This window comes from Macrotis lagotis, chromosome 2, assembly GCF_037893015.1.
Source record: "Macrotis lagotis isolate mMagLag1 chromosome 2, bilby.v1.9.chrom.fasta, whole genome shotgun sequence".
NCBI lineage: Eukaryota > Metazoa > Chordata > Mammalia > Peramelemorphia > Peramelidae > Macrotis > Macrotis lagotis.
In genome coordinates, this window is record NC_133659.1 from 215,225,247 (window position 1) to 215,239,387 (window position 14,141).

General features: G+C 36.2%; 1 protein-coding gene across 3 annotated transcripts in view; it reads left to right on the top strand.

Annotated features, from left to right (window-relative positions):
- Positions 1 to 14,141, top strand: part of RGS9 (regulator of G protein signaling 9) — a 100,634-nt gene that overhangs the window by 76,884 nt on the left and 9,609 nt on the right. For all 3 annotated transcript variants that reach the window (XM_074224731.1, XM_074224729.1, XM_074224730.1), the window contains 3 exons: positions 794 to 909; positions 3,828 to 3,915; positions 9,056 to 9,194. In XM_074224731.1, the coding sequence (XP_074080832.1) occupies positions 794 to 909; positions 3,828 to 3,915; positions 9,056 to 9,194 (343 nt within the window). The remainder of the gene's footprint in view (positions 1 to 793; positions 910 to 3,827; positions 3,916 to 9,055; positions 9,195 to 14,141) is intronic.

Consider the following 14,141-nt stretch of genomic DNA (forward strand, 5'->3'; position numbering starts at 1 on the left):
AGACTGAGGATAAAGTCTGTATAACTTTGGATAGTTAGGCATAGGAAAGCTGGAAGCAGCCTTTGATGAAAGCTGTGAATGGCCAGAGAACAGTGACATACAGTGTCTCACACACACTTCTACTCTTTAGGACTGGGTAAAATTTTACAGAAGTGTGTGAAAGACTGTAATCAACAATATCACTGACTACTTATTTTCAGGTTCTTATTCTTTCAGGTCAAATTTATTTTGGAATAGGAGAATCTTTCTCTAGAACTAAAGTTTGTAAGGCTATTGATTCAGAAATGGAGTGACTTTGGGGTGACTGGGTGGTGCAGTGGATAGAGCACAGGTCCTGGATTCAGGAGGACCTGAGTTCAAATCTGGCCTCAAATACTCAATAATTACCTACCTGTGTGACCTTGGGCAAGTCACTTAACCCCATTTGCCTTGCCAAAAAAAAAAGAAATGGAGTGCTTTTTAAAGATAATCTAGTTCAAATCTATCATTTTTCAGGAGAAACTGAGTCTCAGAGACTGATTTGCTCGAGGACTTGTGGGTAGTAAGCCACAAAGGCAGGTTTTGAATCCTAGTTCTTTGATTTCTGATTCAGCATGATTTCTACTATCCCACTCTATTTCTGCTCTTCTGTGAAGATTGGGAGGAGGGGAATATCCAAAGTTGATACTATAACCCTTTTTATTTCTGAGTGTCTCTCTCTCTCTCTCTCTCTCTCTCTACATGCATATATATATGTATGTATGTATGTATATATATGCATGTATATACACACACGTATTCTTTCTCTTTTCAGGGTGGACATCCCAACCAAAATGAGGGTGGAACGATGGGCCTTTAACTTCAGTGAACTGATCCGAGATCCCAAGGGACGACAGAGCTTCCAGTTTTTTCTGAAAAAAGAATTCAGTGGTATGTCTGACTTTTTCCTCACTTATGCACCCTCTTTTTATGCCAGGCATGAATCCTGGGAGGTTCTTAGGAAAGTAGAAGTACCTTCTGGATGTTTTCACAGTTTTATTTGTTTTGTGTTCATCCCATAACTGTATTTCCTTTTTAAAGCTTTCAGAAATGTTTGCCAGTCCTGGTAATAGCTGACATTTATATAAGAATTTTAAGTTTGCAGAGTGTTTTATATAATGTATCTCATTTGAACTTCACAATGACCCTGTGAGGTAGGAATTATTATCTACAATATATAGATGAGGAAACAGGGCCAGAGAGGTTAATTGAGTCATGGTCACATAGCTAGCAAGTGACAGATGTGGAGTTTGAGCCCAGATCTTCCTTATTCAAGACATGCTGGCTTTACTACCAAATAATCCTTCAGGTGGGAAAACACTTGTACTAGTTCACAAAATTTCTGTTAACCTTGACCATACACATGCTCAGGATTACTTTCACCTTTTCCCTTTGCCCATGTTTTTCCCTGCTTTGTCACTCATCAGGTAAAGGACTCTATTGTGATCCTTGTAGTTTTTTCAAATACAGAAGGGGAATGAATTGAAAAGTTAAGTGTATTAATGTCTTTAATGTCCCATTTCCTGATTCCCTTTAGCTATTGTTTATTTTTCTTTGTCATATGTTATTTATCCTGACTGGACAGGATCAACTTTGATGTCCAGTCTCATGAAAAATAGAAATTTCCTCAAAGTGCTCACTCATGCATCCATAAATATGAGATGATGCCTGTGAAATAGCTAGCTAAATCAGGAAGCTATGTCAGAAGGCAAAAACAACACACACACACACACACACACACACACACACACACACACACACACAAACAACTCAACTCTTTCTCCCTTGGGCAGAGAGTCAAACTGGTTGTGTGAGCTTAGTTGAAAGTTATCTCTTCATCATTCCCTGTCCCCAAACCTACCCTTCAGGGAGAACTAATTATTTGAGGTCTAAGACTCAAGTTACCTACATGAGAACAACTAGATGGTCCCTTCCAACCGAGATTCAGTTACACATTTGTAGGATCCTTTATCTAATTCTCATTGACATACCGATAGCCAGTCTAACACTTTCTTGTAAAACATGATTTTTATGATATGACATGTTAAAAATCCTCCCCTGCAATAGTTTAATTATAGTGACAAATCCCAGACCAAGAGAAGAGCTTGCAGTTCCACAGAGACCAAATGATCAGATTAGTAGTTCCATCTAGTGGTTCTGGTGACAAAATACAACTGTTAAGAGTTTGTCCTTGGTGTATCATACCCACCCATTCTTTGCCTCATTTTCTTTCTTACCTAGACTTAATTACTAAATGGGCATTGCTTCAGTCAAACTGAGAGTTATTAAAGACCTTAGTTTAAAAAGGCTAAGGTCTCCCATTGCATTCAGGGCCATCTCCAGTCGTCCTGATCCATATCTGACCACAGGACCCAGGTAACTAGAGAGGAAAGTGAGACTGGGCACTTTGAATAGTCCTCCCTCACTTAAATCCAATTCACTTGCATGTCATGACATCACATCCCTGATGTCATGGTCTCCTTCAAGAAATAAAGACAAAAAACAGCAACAACAGCATATCCATAATTCTATTAACTATAACAAGAATTCTTTGTATCAATCCTTCTGTCATTTCTGTTCTATATGTTGCCTGTTCCTTTCTTAGGCAATATGTAGGCTTCAGTTATGAATTAGGCCATGTGTATCTAACCTTTTAGTTCTTCTAGACTATCTCTAAGTTCCTTTCCAATTTTAAAATTTTGCCTTCCTGTGACTTCTGCTGAACAAGATATTTCTCCTTGGAATCCTGGGTTTCATTTGTATTTCACCTGCCAACTAATCTAATATTTGCCATCTTTTTTTCCCCCAACTGTACCTACATTCAGAAGGATGAAGAAGGTCCTTTCAGTCATCTTCCAATCCATATCTATCACCCTTTATTTTGTACTCCTATTACATTATTTATATAACTGCTCCCCCCAGCAGTAATTCTACTCTCCACCTTATTTTTGAAATGAGGAGTGCCAAGATGAGGAAGCTCTTCATAGTATGTCAAACTGTGATGAGGCACTAACTTGGCTGAGAAAGAACTGGAAGATTTCTGGGAGTTCTGTTTTCTATATCTTTCTTCAAAAATATACTGTTCTCCCTCAAATTAGTTTGTCTTTTCCAAGCAAAAATCACTTAGTTGGATATTAATTACCCTGCCAGTCAATTCATCAAAACTATTAAATGAAGCTTTTATTCTGCAGTTGGTGTATATTGGGATGAGGAGGGAGATGGATATAAACAACTAGAAGGTACTGTTTTTGCCCAAATCCAGTTGGGGAACTGGGACATACACACACTCACACACATGCACACACATGAACACATGCCCACATATATACACACACACTAACATACCACACACAGAGATACTTCCCTTGGAATAACTCATAATGATAAATCCCATTATAATCTGCCCCAAATGACAGATTAGTTAAATTTAAATTAAAAAAAAGATTTATAAGCCCTGGTTATAAGCCAGCTTGTTTCAAACAGTATTTGCCACAATCAAATTCTAATACAATAAAGGAACAGCAGATGATCTCATGGAATTTGATGTAATGGGATTTGATCTGTGTACTTCAATAGATGGAAAGCCTGGCACTAAGCCCAGGGTAATTATTCACTATGAACCATTTGAAGATAGGAGTGTTTTGCAGAATTCAGAAAGCAAGTAGCAGCCCAATGAATTCATAAGGAGGTAGTAAATAATGAATGAAAATTTGATCAACCTCTGCTGTCCTATTCCTTTTTTCTGCTCCTCTCCTGTAACTCATTTTTCTTTTGGTTCTTGTCTGTTTGGTCCCTCTTAACTTCTTCAGGGGAGAATCTGGGATTCTGGGAAGCTTGTGAAGATTTGAAGTATGGAGATCAGTCCAAGGTCAAAGAGAAGGCTCAGGAAATTTACAAGTGAGCATTGGAAAGACTGATGATTTGTGAAAATTTTTCCTTCAGCCTCTTCTTCCAACACCCTGTGCATCCTTTTGTGAATAGCTGAGCAAATCTGAGTTGTGTGAAGTATATTGCCTATAAATTAATAATGGTTGCCTGTTATTGGCAAGAAACTATGAAGACCTTGCTTTCCCTGTTTCTGAAAAATCTAAAGTCAACTAGTCAGGAGCACACAATGGAAGACCAGAAATCAAAAGTCCTTCTCCCCAATTGTGTTTGGTTTGTTTTGGTAACAGAGAGAGTGTGTATGTATGTGATATGTATGTATGTGTACTGGTCTTTGCATGTTTCTCTTTTTTAATTAAGATCAGATTTGACTCTGGCAATTCAAATGTTTTAACCCTTGGGGTTGATGAGACCCCTTGCTTTTTTTTTTTCTGGGACTTCTCTGCAGAAAGTATAAGCGGTCTCTTAACTTCTTCCTCAATAAGAAAATATTTAAGACCAGTAAAGATGATAGATTAGTTATTTTCTCTATACCACTTCAGCTCTACAACTCTCCAGAAAATGGAACTTTATTTCATATTAGATTCATCACAACAAGATCCACAGGAGAAAGAAAACACTCCAATCCCATATGTTAAATCATAATGGATTAACACCAAAGGACTATAATACTTGAAATATTCATTTAGTATCCATTTCCTATCAGCCTTCAAGTAACAGGAACATAAATTAACCAACAGAGCCTACCTGCTGGTAAAGACACTTTGATGTTGTTCCATGGCCCCCACTCACTTTACCCTGCCCCCTTGATGGAAAGGGAATGGAAGTTCTGTTGGAGATAGTTTTGTTGCTCAAAAGGCTATTGAGAACTGGTACCCTGATGGAGAAAAACCTATATCCCTTAATTGAAGGAGACTGGGACTGCCTTAAAACTTAGTTTAGGGGGTTGCTAGGTGGTGCAGTGGATAGAGCATGGGCCCTGGAGTCAGGAGTACCTGAGTTCAAATCTGGCCTCAGACACTTAATAATTGTCTAGTGTGTGGCCTTGGGCAAGCCACTTAACCCCATTGCCTTACAAAAAATAAAAAAAAAACCACCTTAGTTTAACAAATAGAATACAAAAGAAAGCAAACAAATGTTTAATGAGATTAAAAACTTCTGAGTTCTTCAAGGAGAGAATGGAACAATGACAAAATCTTATCTATAATAGCAACAATAAAAAATGAAACCCTTATAAGAAATTAGGAACACAAGTCACAATTTAGAGTTCTCAATGCAGAATTTAAATACTCAATTAGAAGATTAGAAAAATAATTAATGTTGATGAAAGATCTCTTAAAATAAGTAGAAAGACAATCGAATAGATTTTGAACATTGAAAATGCTGAAATGGAGTAAAATGTGGTAGAAGGAAAAACAAAAGGCAATAAAATTAAGGATTTATGAATGGACAAAGTGACTGACCTTGAAAATAAATTTTACAGAGATAACAAGATTTGTATCTCTCTAAGAAGAACATGAGAAATAAAAAAATCCTCGAATGCCACAAAGCTGGAAATACCAGAAAACTGCTCAGAGCCTCCAACTATAGACAACATGCAACAAGTGAGAAAATACATGGATTCTCTTCAAAACACATACACAAACAACACATACATGATGACAGATGACCTGTGCTTCAAACTCCAAGACTAAATTGAACCTTAAAGGACCTTAAAATATGAAGGAAAGGAACTTAGAATATTCTGTAGCCACAAGGAATTAGAGGAAGGAATGTAAAAGCAACTCAAAATTGAGAATTTAAATCAAATCATCAATGAAAAAAAGGTGATCATTAAACAAAATGAGGCAGTTCTGAAAAATTAGATAAGAGGAAAATATTTTACTTATAAGTGCTCTAAATAATATAAGAATAATAAAAAAATAAGTACAACTATAAAGTATAACTATTTCTTATCCACTCATTACTAGTGAAATCAATTATCCCATATTTAGAATGTTTTTTTTAAGTGAGAGACAACTATTCACCTAAGAGGTCAAAAAATCCCCAAACTCCAAGAAGTATCACTAAAGAATATAGAGGAATAAAAATATAAGAAGATAAAGAAATAGAAGATAAAGTGCAAGAACTGAAATGAACCACCATTGACTAACTTCCTGAACTCCTTATTGTCAATACATTTTGTGGGATGGAAGTTTAGGAAGAGAAACTCAACAGAATGGGAGAGGAAAGGCAGGAGACAGAAGGAATGAGTGTTGTACTATCAAATCCATGAGTGAACAGAGGAGAGATAGTGAACCCTAGAATATCTTGGCAAGTCAGAGGTTGCTAAGAGGAAAATGGGAGAGGCAGGAGAATGGGGTGACTGAATCAGGAGGACCTGGAGCTATTTTTCTTCAGTTTGCAGGGAGGAAGGGTCCTATTGATAAGCTCTCCCATGGAATACGATTTGTATGCCTGTGATGGGAGATGGGACCCCAGAATGAGCTCAGTCTAGAGGGTGTTAATGCTTTGGGAAATCATCTCTAAGTGTTATACCTCAATAGGTAGTGTAGTGGATCAGGGGAAAGGATATATGTAGTAGTGACGGTTCCTAGAAAGTAAGGGGGATGCTTTGACCCAGAGAGAAAATGTCATGGCTTTTGGTAAGGAAAAAAATCATAATGAGAACAGGTAGTAGGGCTGAACTTTAGTATTTGGGACCAAAGATAATTTCTGTCACATGGTACTGCTTCTGTCCAACATTGCTTCACTCACTAATTGATTTTTAAGAGTAAGGCTCAATAGCAAAAAAAAAAAAGGGGGGGATGATAGACAATAGAAAAAAAGGGATGATGGCATAAGAATTAAAAAGGCAATAATGTTGAAATTGGTTAGAACCCAAACTTGATACTCCTGAAGCTTCAATCTCATGAGAATATGGAGAGAATGAAGGAAAAAAATAAAATAAAGATATTGACCCTTATGAATCAATTATGAATCAAAAAGGGCAGTTTAAAAGGAAAATAATATAATAAACAAAGAAAATATCCAGTAAAAGAAAACTAATAAATATAAAAAGTTAGAGGGTAGCATTACAGGGGTGTTTTGAACAAATTAAGTAAGAGGGGAAAGAGAAGAGACAAAAGAGAGGAAGAGACAACTAAAGAAAGAAAGAAAAAATAAATCATTAATCTGAGAAAACTCTTCCAAGTAGAAAAATCACCAGCAAATGAGAGGGGAATAGGGACAGCTAAGTGGTGGAGTGGATAGAACACTGGCCCTGGAGTCAGGAGGACCTGAGTTGAAATCCAACCTCAGATACTCAGATTACCTAGCTGTGTGACTTCGTATTTTTTTTTTTTGTAAGGAAATGGGGTTAAGTGGCTTGCCCAAGGCCACACAGCTAGGTAATTATTAAGTGTCTGAGGCCAGATTTGTACCCAGGTACTCCTGACTCCAGGGCCAGTGCTCTATCTACTGAGCCACCTGGTTGCCCCACAGCTGTATGACTTTGGGCTAGTCACTTAACCCCATTGCCTTGCCAAAAAAAAAAAAATGAGAGGATAACAGCAAAAAACCTCTGGGATTAGATTAGTATAAAAGTAGTGTGGAAGAATAGCTGTAATGAAATTGTAAGAAACAATAAATATAATGAATACAGAGAAGTATAAAAGAACATGAACCACTGCAAAAGGAAATAATCAGAACCAGTAAAACTATATATAGGGACTACAGCAATGTAAATGGAAAGAAAAACAAAACAATTGAAATTCAAATTTGTGCGTCTGTGAAATTAAAATCAAGCCTCCAAAGAGAAGTTGTGAGAAAGTAATTCCCTCCCCCACTTTTTGACAGAGGTGGGGGACTACAGGTATGGAATACTGTACATAATCATACTTTTTTAATGTTTTAGTTAGTTTTGTTGGACTATTTTCTCTTCTCTCTGCCCCCTTTTTTCCTATTCTTTATTATAAGGGATGGTTTTTCTGGGAGATATTGGGGGTGGGACATAGGAGGGTGATGTAAAAATGAGAGATCAATAGTTTTCTATTTAAAGAAAAGAAAATAAATTTGTATTGGTCATGTGAAAGGAAACACAGACTGAAAAAAATAAGAAACTTAAGAAAGTTTAAAAGAAAGTATGCTTTGATCTGCAGGCTCCATCAGTTAAAAAGAATATATTTAGAGATTGAAAAAAAAGAGAGCTCTTCTGGGTCTTTAATCTGGTAGCTTATTTTTGTCCTAGTTTAGGACCAAGAGCAGGCCTATTGAGAAATAAAAATAGGCAATGAATGGGGTGAAGGTGCCATGGTTATGCATAAATTTATTGCCCAAGCAAACTGCAGTGTTTGGGATTCGTGAAAAGAAGAGTGTTTCTGGGACGGTCATCAGGATAGGGGGTGGGGAAATCATTTGGGGAAAAGGAAATGGGCTCTTGTAAAATGTGGTGGGAACCCTTGCTGTCTGGATTTCTAGCTAGTCAACCAGCAAGCATCTATTAAACACTTCGTATCAGAAAGAATGCTAGATGTTGAAGATACAAAGTTAAAAATCAAGAATCCCTGCCCTAAAGGTGCTTATAGTCTAATGGAGAGAGACGACATGAATAGAAATCACAGCTAGCTCTAAATCTATGATTCTATGATGTTTGATATATATATGTATATATAGATTCTATGAACCTATAATGTTTGATATATATGTATATGTGTGTATGTATTTGTATAGGTGTGCATGTGTTTATGTACATGCCCAAATTGCAACTTGGAAGAACATGAAAGTTCTTTTGAATAATGTGAGATGAGTTTTGAAGGAAATCAAGAAATAGGAAGAGAATACTCTTTCTAGTTTATGTACTGGTGCCAAGTCTGATGTTATGTAAACCTGTGTTTACATAAGGTTTTAGGCTAAGTTTTTAGGCTTCGAGGATTGTAAGACTATTTCAACTCAGGTTTTTCTAGGATCCTCACCAAACACAAAGCTACACTATGACAATGAGAGTAATGATCAACCTGTATACTCATTATGGTTTCCTTGGTCCTAAACTTTCTGTTTGGAACTACAGATTCTGTAGACGAAGGTGATGAGTTACAAGTTGGATCTTAGTCCAAAGCACTCTGGCACAGAAGGTTTAATAATTCTTGCTAATAATTTCCCTTTGATCCCCCAGGCTTTTTCTGGCTCCAGGAGCAAGGCGGTGGATTAATATAGATGGCAAAACTATGGACATCACGGTCAAAGGGTTGAAACACCCACATCGCTATGTTCTTGATGCTGCTCAAACTCACATCTATATGCTCATGAAAAAGGTTTGTTAGTTCCTTCCTTCCTTCCTTCCTTCCTTCCTTCCTTCCTTCCTTCCTTCCTTCCTTCTTTCCTTCTTTCCAAACTAATTTAGTCTTAGAGGGGATGGAACAAGAGCCAATAATCATTATCTATGTTAATTGTCCTGATACCTACTTCTTGGATTCAGCTTTCTGGCTCTTGACTCCCAGCCTTTGTATGGGCTGTTCCCCTTATCTTGAAAATATTCTCTCTTCACCTCCACTTCTTAGCCATCTTAGTTTCCTTCAATCTCAGTTAGGTGCCTCTGCTCAAGATGAAAGAAGGTGAGCCTTCTGCAGTTGTCGGTGTTCTCTCCCTCATCAAATTATCTTGAATTTAAAGTATTTATCTTGTGAGAATCACGTATTGATCAAGTGCTTGACTTGCAGAGGATCTGGATTCATATTCTGTTTCTGCCACTCAAATGTGTAATGTTGGGTAAATCTCATATCATCCCTGGACTTCAGTTTCCTCACCTTTAAAACGAAGAGGCCATTTAACAAGCTGAAAGTTCCCTTATATTTCTAAGCCTAACTCATATGATCTTATTTTCTATCCCCCAGTGGAATGTAAGCTTGTTGAGGATAAGGAATATCTATGCTTGAAATTTTTTTAAAATTTTCTAGCATATGTCTTATGTGCTGTAGGTGCTTAATAAATGTTTGTTGAATTATATTTTTAAAAGAGAAAACTGGGGGATTCATGAATTTGGAAAAGAAAAGGAAATTTTGTTGGACTAGCAGTCTGATTTTGTTTGTGGCAGACACTATGCAGGTAATTCTTTAATCACCTAGCTAGGACCTCCCTGTATTGAGACTGTTTAGGGCTAAAAATTTCCCTTTTGAAAAGTACTCTTTCAGGCTGATAAGGTATAGTTCAATTCAATAAGCATTTAATTGCCTTTTATATTAGACTGGCCCTTGCTAGGCTCTGGGGATACAAAGACAAAAAAAAAAAAAAGCCAGACTCACTATCTCACAATATAGTCTCCTTCCAATATTTCTTGGAGAGATGGAAGACTATCAATGTAGAATATTGTATACACAGTTAGTTGTTATTATCCCTATATCTGTCAGTTAGTTTAACTATCTTTATTTGTTAAAAGGGAAGATGGATTGGGAAACATTTTAATTTAATTTTTTTTTTAATTTTACAATTTTTCCCCCAACCTCACTTCTTTCCCCCCACCCTCCACAGAAGGCAGTCTGATAGTTTTTACATTGCTTCCATGCTATTCATTGATCAACATTGAAAGTGTTGAGAGAAAAAAATCATATCTTTAATGAAACAATAAAATATAAGAGCAAAATTACATAATACATAAGATAACTTTTTTTTAAAATTGAAGGTGATAGTCTTTGATTTTTGTTTTAAAATCCACAATTCTTTCGTTGGTTACAGATGGTTTTCTCCATTGCAGATACCCTAAAATTGTCTCTGATTATTGCACTGATGAAATGAGCATGTCCATCAAGGTTGACTGATCATCAACCCCATGTTATGGTGTACAATGTTTTTCTGTTACTGCTCATCTTGCTCAGCATTAGTTCACACAAGTCTTTCCAGGTTTCTCTGAATTCCTATCCCTCCTGGTTTCTAATAGGACAATAGCATTGCATAACATACATATACCACAATTTGTAATTGATGGATATTTGTTGGATTTCCAATTCTTTGCCACCACAAACAGAGCTGGTATGAATATTTTTGTACAAGTGATGTTTTTAGCCTTTTTCATGATCTCTTCAGAATATAGACCCAGTAGTGGTATTGCTGGATCAAAGGATATGGACATTTTTATTGCCCTTTGGGCATAATTCCAAATTGCTCTCCAGAAAGGTTGGATCAGTTCACAGCTCCACCAATGTCCCAGATTTTCTACATGAGTGGGAAACAATTTAAAGCAGTAATGGTGATCTCTACAAAAATGACTGTGATGTAAAATTAAAAGGTTGAATATTATATCAACCAAAAGGAAACAAAACCCAAACCCTACTTTATTGGTGTACCTTCCTTTGAGAAAATGCTATATATATATATATATATATATATATATATATATATATATATGAAAGGAGGAACTTATAAAATATATAAATTTGAGCAAGCCAAATAAATTTCACTAATTTGGACCATCCACACTCAGTTTATACTTTTGATCATTTATTTGATCTTGATAAATTATGTAATTTCTAAAGCATTTTATGAACTGTTTTCCTCATACCAGCCTTGGAAAATTGGTACTGTTTTAAGAATGAATTTGAGGTAATAAGATATTTTGACTATTATAAATACCCAAATTAGCTATAAAGAACATAGGTATTTTTTACCCAGAGAAAGAACTTTTTTTTTTTAGGTTTTTTGTAAGGCAATGGGGTTAAGTGGCTTGCCCAAGGCCACACAAGCTTATTAAGTGTCCGAGACCAGATTTGAACTCAGGTACTCCTGACTCCAGGGACAGTGTTCTACCCACTGTACCACCTAGCTGCTCCCAGAGAAAGAACTTCTAAATAGAAATATGTATAGAATAATTTTACAAATGGAAGGGATTTAATTCAGTTTTCCTCCACTGCAAACCCCTGAGGGTCCTTTTAATCTCTTATTCTGTTATCTTTGACTTTAGAGATCATTTTGTCCAAGGGCTCCTAACCTGGGATTGTTGGACTTCCAAGGGATCTGTGAATCTATTTCAGGAAGGGGCAAAAATTTTTTATCTTATTTTCATTAGCCTTCAACTCAGATTTAACAGTTTCTTCACTTATGAGTACTGACACCAGACTTTATTCTGAGAAGGGATTCATGGAGTTGGACCTTGATCCTATTTTTAATATTCTAATCCTACTACTTTTTCTACTACATCAGATTTTCTGTCTTTTTGTGAATAAAGCTGGGAATTTCTTTTCCTATGAATTTTCATGATGTTATAAATAAGAGGAACTTGATATAAAATCGTTAGCATCTTCAAATCAAGAATTCAAGAAATTAATTCCTTCCATATGCATTTAATTTTCCATTTCAATGATGAATTCTTTTAAATTAAAAGCTTAAATTTCTAAAAATTCATCACTGTTTTACACAATTAAAGTAATTGGGTTTAATAGGCAAAAATTCACACATATCATTTTGCTTGTTTGCGCTATTTATATTTAGTCTGATGACATATATTTTGCTTGAAGATAATGTAAAACTCATGACTTAGGGGTCAGATTGGTCTGTCCATTAATGGTCTGTCCATTAAGGTGGGGTCTAGCTTTAGACTTACATGAACTGAATTCAGTCTGGAGGGTATCCCCTAAAAGAAGGCATCAGACTTTGTTGATCTTTACAGCTACACTCTGGATCCCTGCTGTAAATTACTTATATAGAACATGATTTGGACCTAGGATCTCCCCTAAAAGGATTGAGTCTTTTCTGGAAAAGAACTTAATATATGAAATTGATCAGTTAAAACACAGAAATTAATTTCCTCTATTAACAAAAAAAGTCTAAAATACAAAAACCTAACAAACACATTGACAAACACTTAAAACATGATATAATAACACATTGTGTTTTATATTCTCCACAGGAAATTGATAGTTATAGCATGAAACACTAAGAAATTGCTAAGTAAGCATTTCATTTTGACTTGGCATCTTCCATGCCCATGTAATCCACTGAAGGTCCTTTTGGTCAAGTGAAAGACTTATCCTCTCATTGGTTATCTTCTCCAAAAAGTATATATTGCTTGTATAATCAGCACCTGGATTTAGGAGCTTCTGACCTCTTGAACCTATGAGATTACCATCAAGGCTAGAAATATTCATCTCAGGAGAGGCAATCAGAGACTTTGTTTAAAGTCCAGTCTCAGGGTTGTTTAGACCAGATCAGTCTATATGCTCACTGACATATGCAAGCATTTACCATTGCTGTAGGAATGGGGAAAAGAGAAAAAAAAAATCTCAACTGAATGGAAAGAGAGAGAGAGAGAGAGAGAGAGAGAGAGAGACAGAGACAGAGACAGAGACAGAGACAGAGACACAGAGAGACACACACACACACAGACACAGAGACAGAGACACATATATACACACACACACAGAGACAGAGAGAGAGAGAGAGAGAGAGAGAGACAGAGACAGAGACAGAGACAGAGACAGAGACAGAGACAGACAGAGACAGAGAGAAAGAGAAGAGGGACAAAGCCATTTCTCTTAAAGTCTTGTGAGTTTATACTTTTTTCCATTTCGGTGTACATGCCTTCCTCACTCCCCAATATCCATTTGGAGACCATGAAACTAATGAAGGATTACTGAATAATTTCCAAGTGCCAAGTCATTCAGTGCTGGGAAAGGGGTGCATCTCACAAGAAATGGCCCAGGTACAGGCTCAATTCCATGCATACTTCATGGAATGTGCCCTGTAAATTCATCTCTGTAAATTCATCTCAGTACATGCTCCAATCCAACCTCTTGCTACAGTAATAAAATTTAATTCCTTTTAAACATTTGATCAAGTTTTCACTAGAGACCGGGCATTCTCTCTCCTATCTTATTAAAAACCTCAATAAAATTTGACTATATTCACCTTTCAAAAAAAATTACTTCAGGATTTCTTTAAATAGTAGCTATCCCTAGAGTACTAAATAATTTGGTTTTTTAAAAATTTTATTTTTACACAAGTTTTCAGCTAAAGTGAAATATTAGTAACCTGAATCAGTTCAGCTTACAATTATGGATTCACAAAGAATGGAGACACTTTCAACTCTTTTCCTAAGGCAAATCTCATGTGAGCAAGTGCCATTATGGTCAGAGGATGAAAAACCAAAGCTTTGCCTCCAGTGCATTGAAATTTAGTGCACTGACAACACTTATGCTCTTTCAGTAGTATAGAATGGACTGAGTTTAGCATCTAATTATCTAGAATAATCTGATGGTCCACTTTTCCCTGAC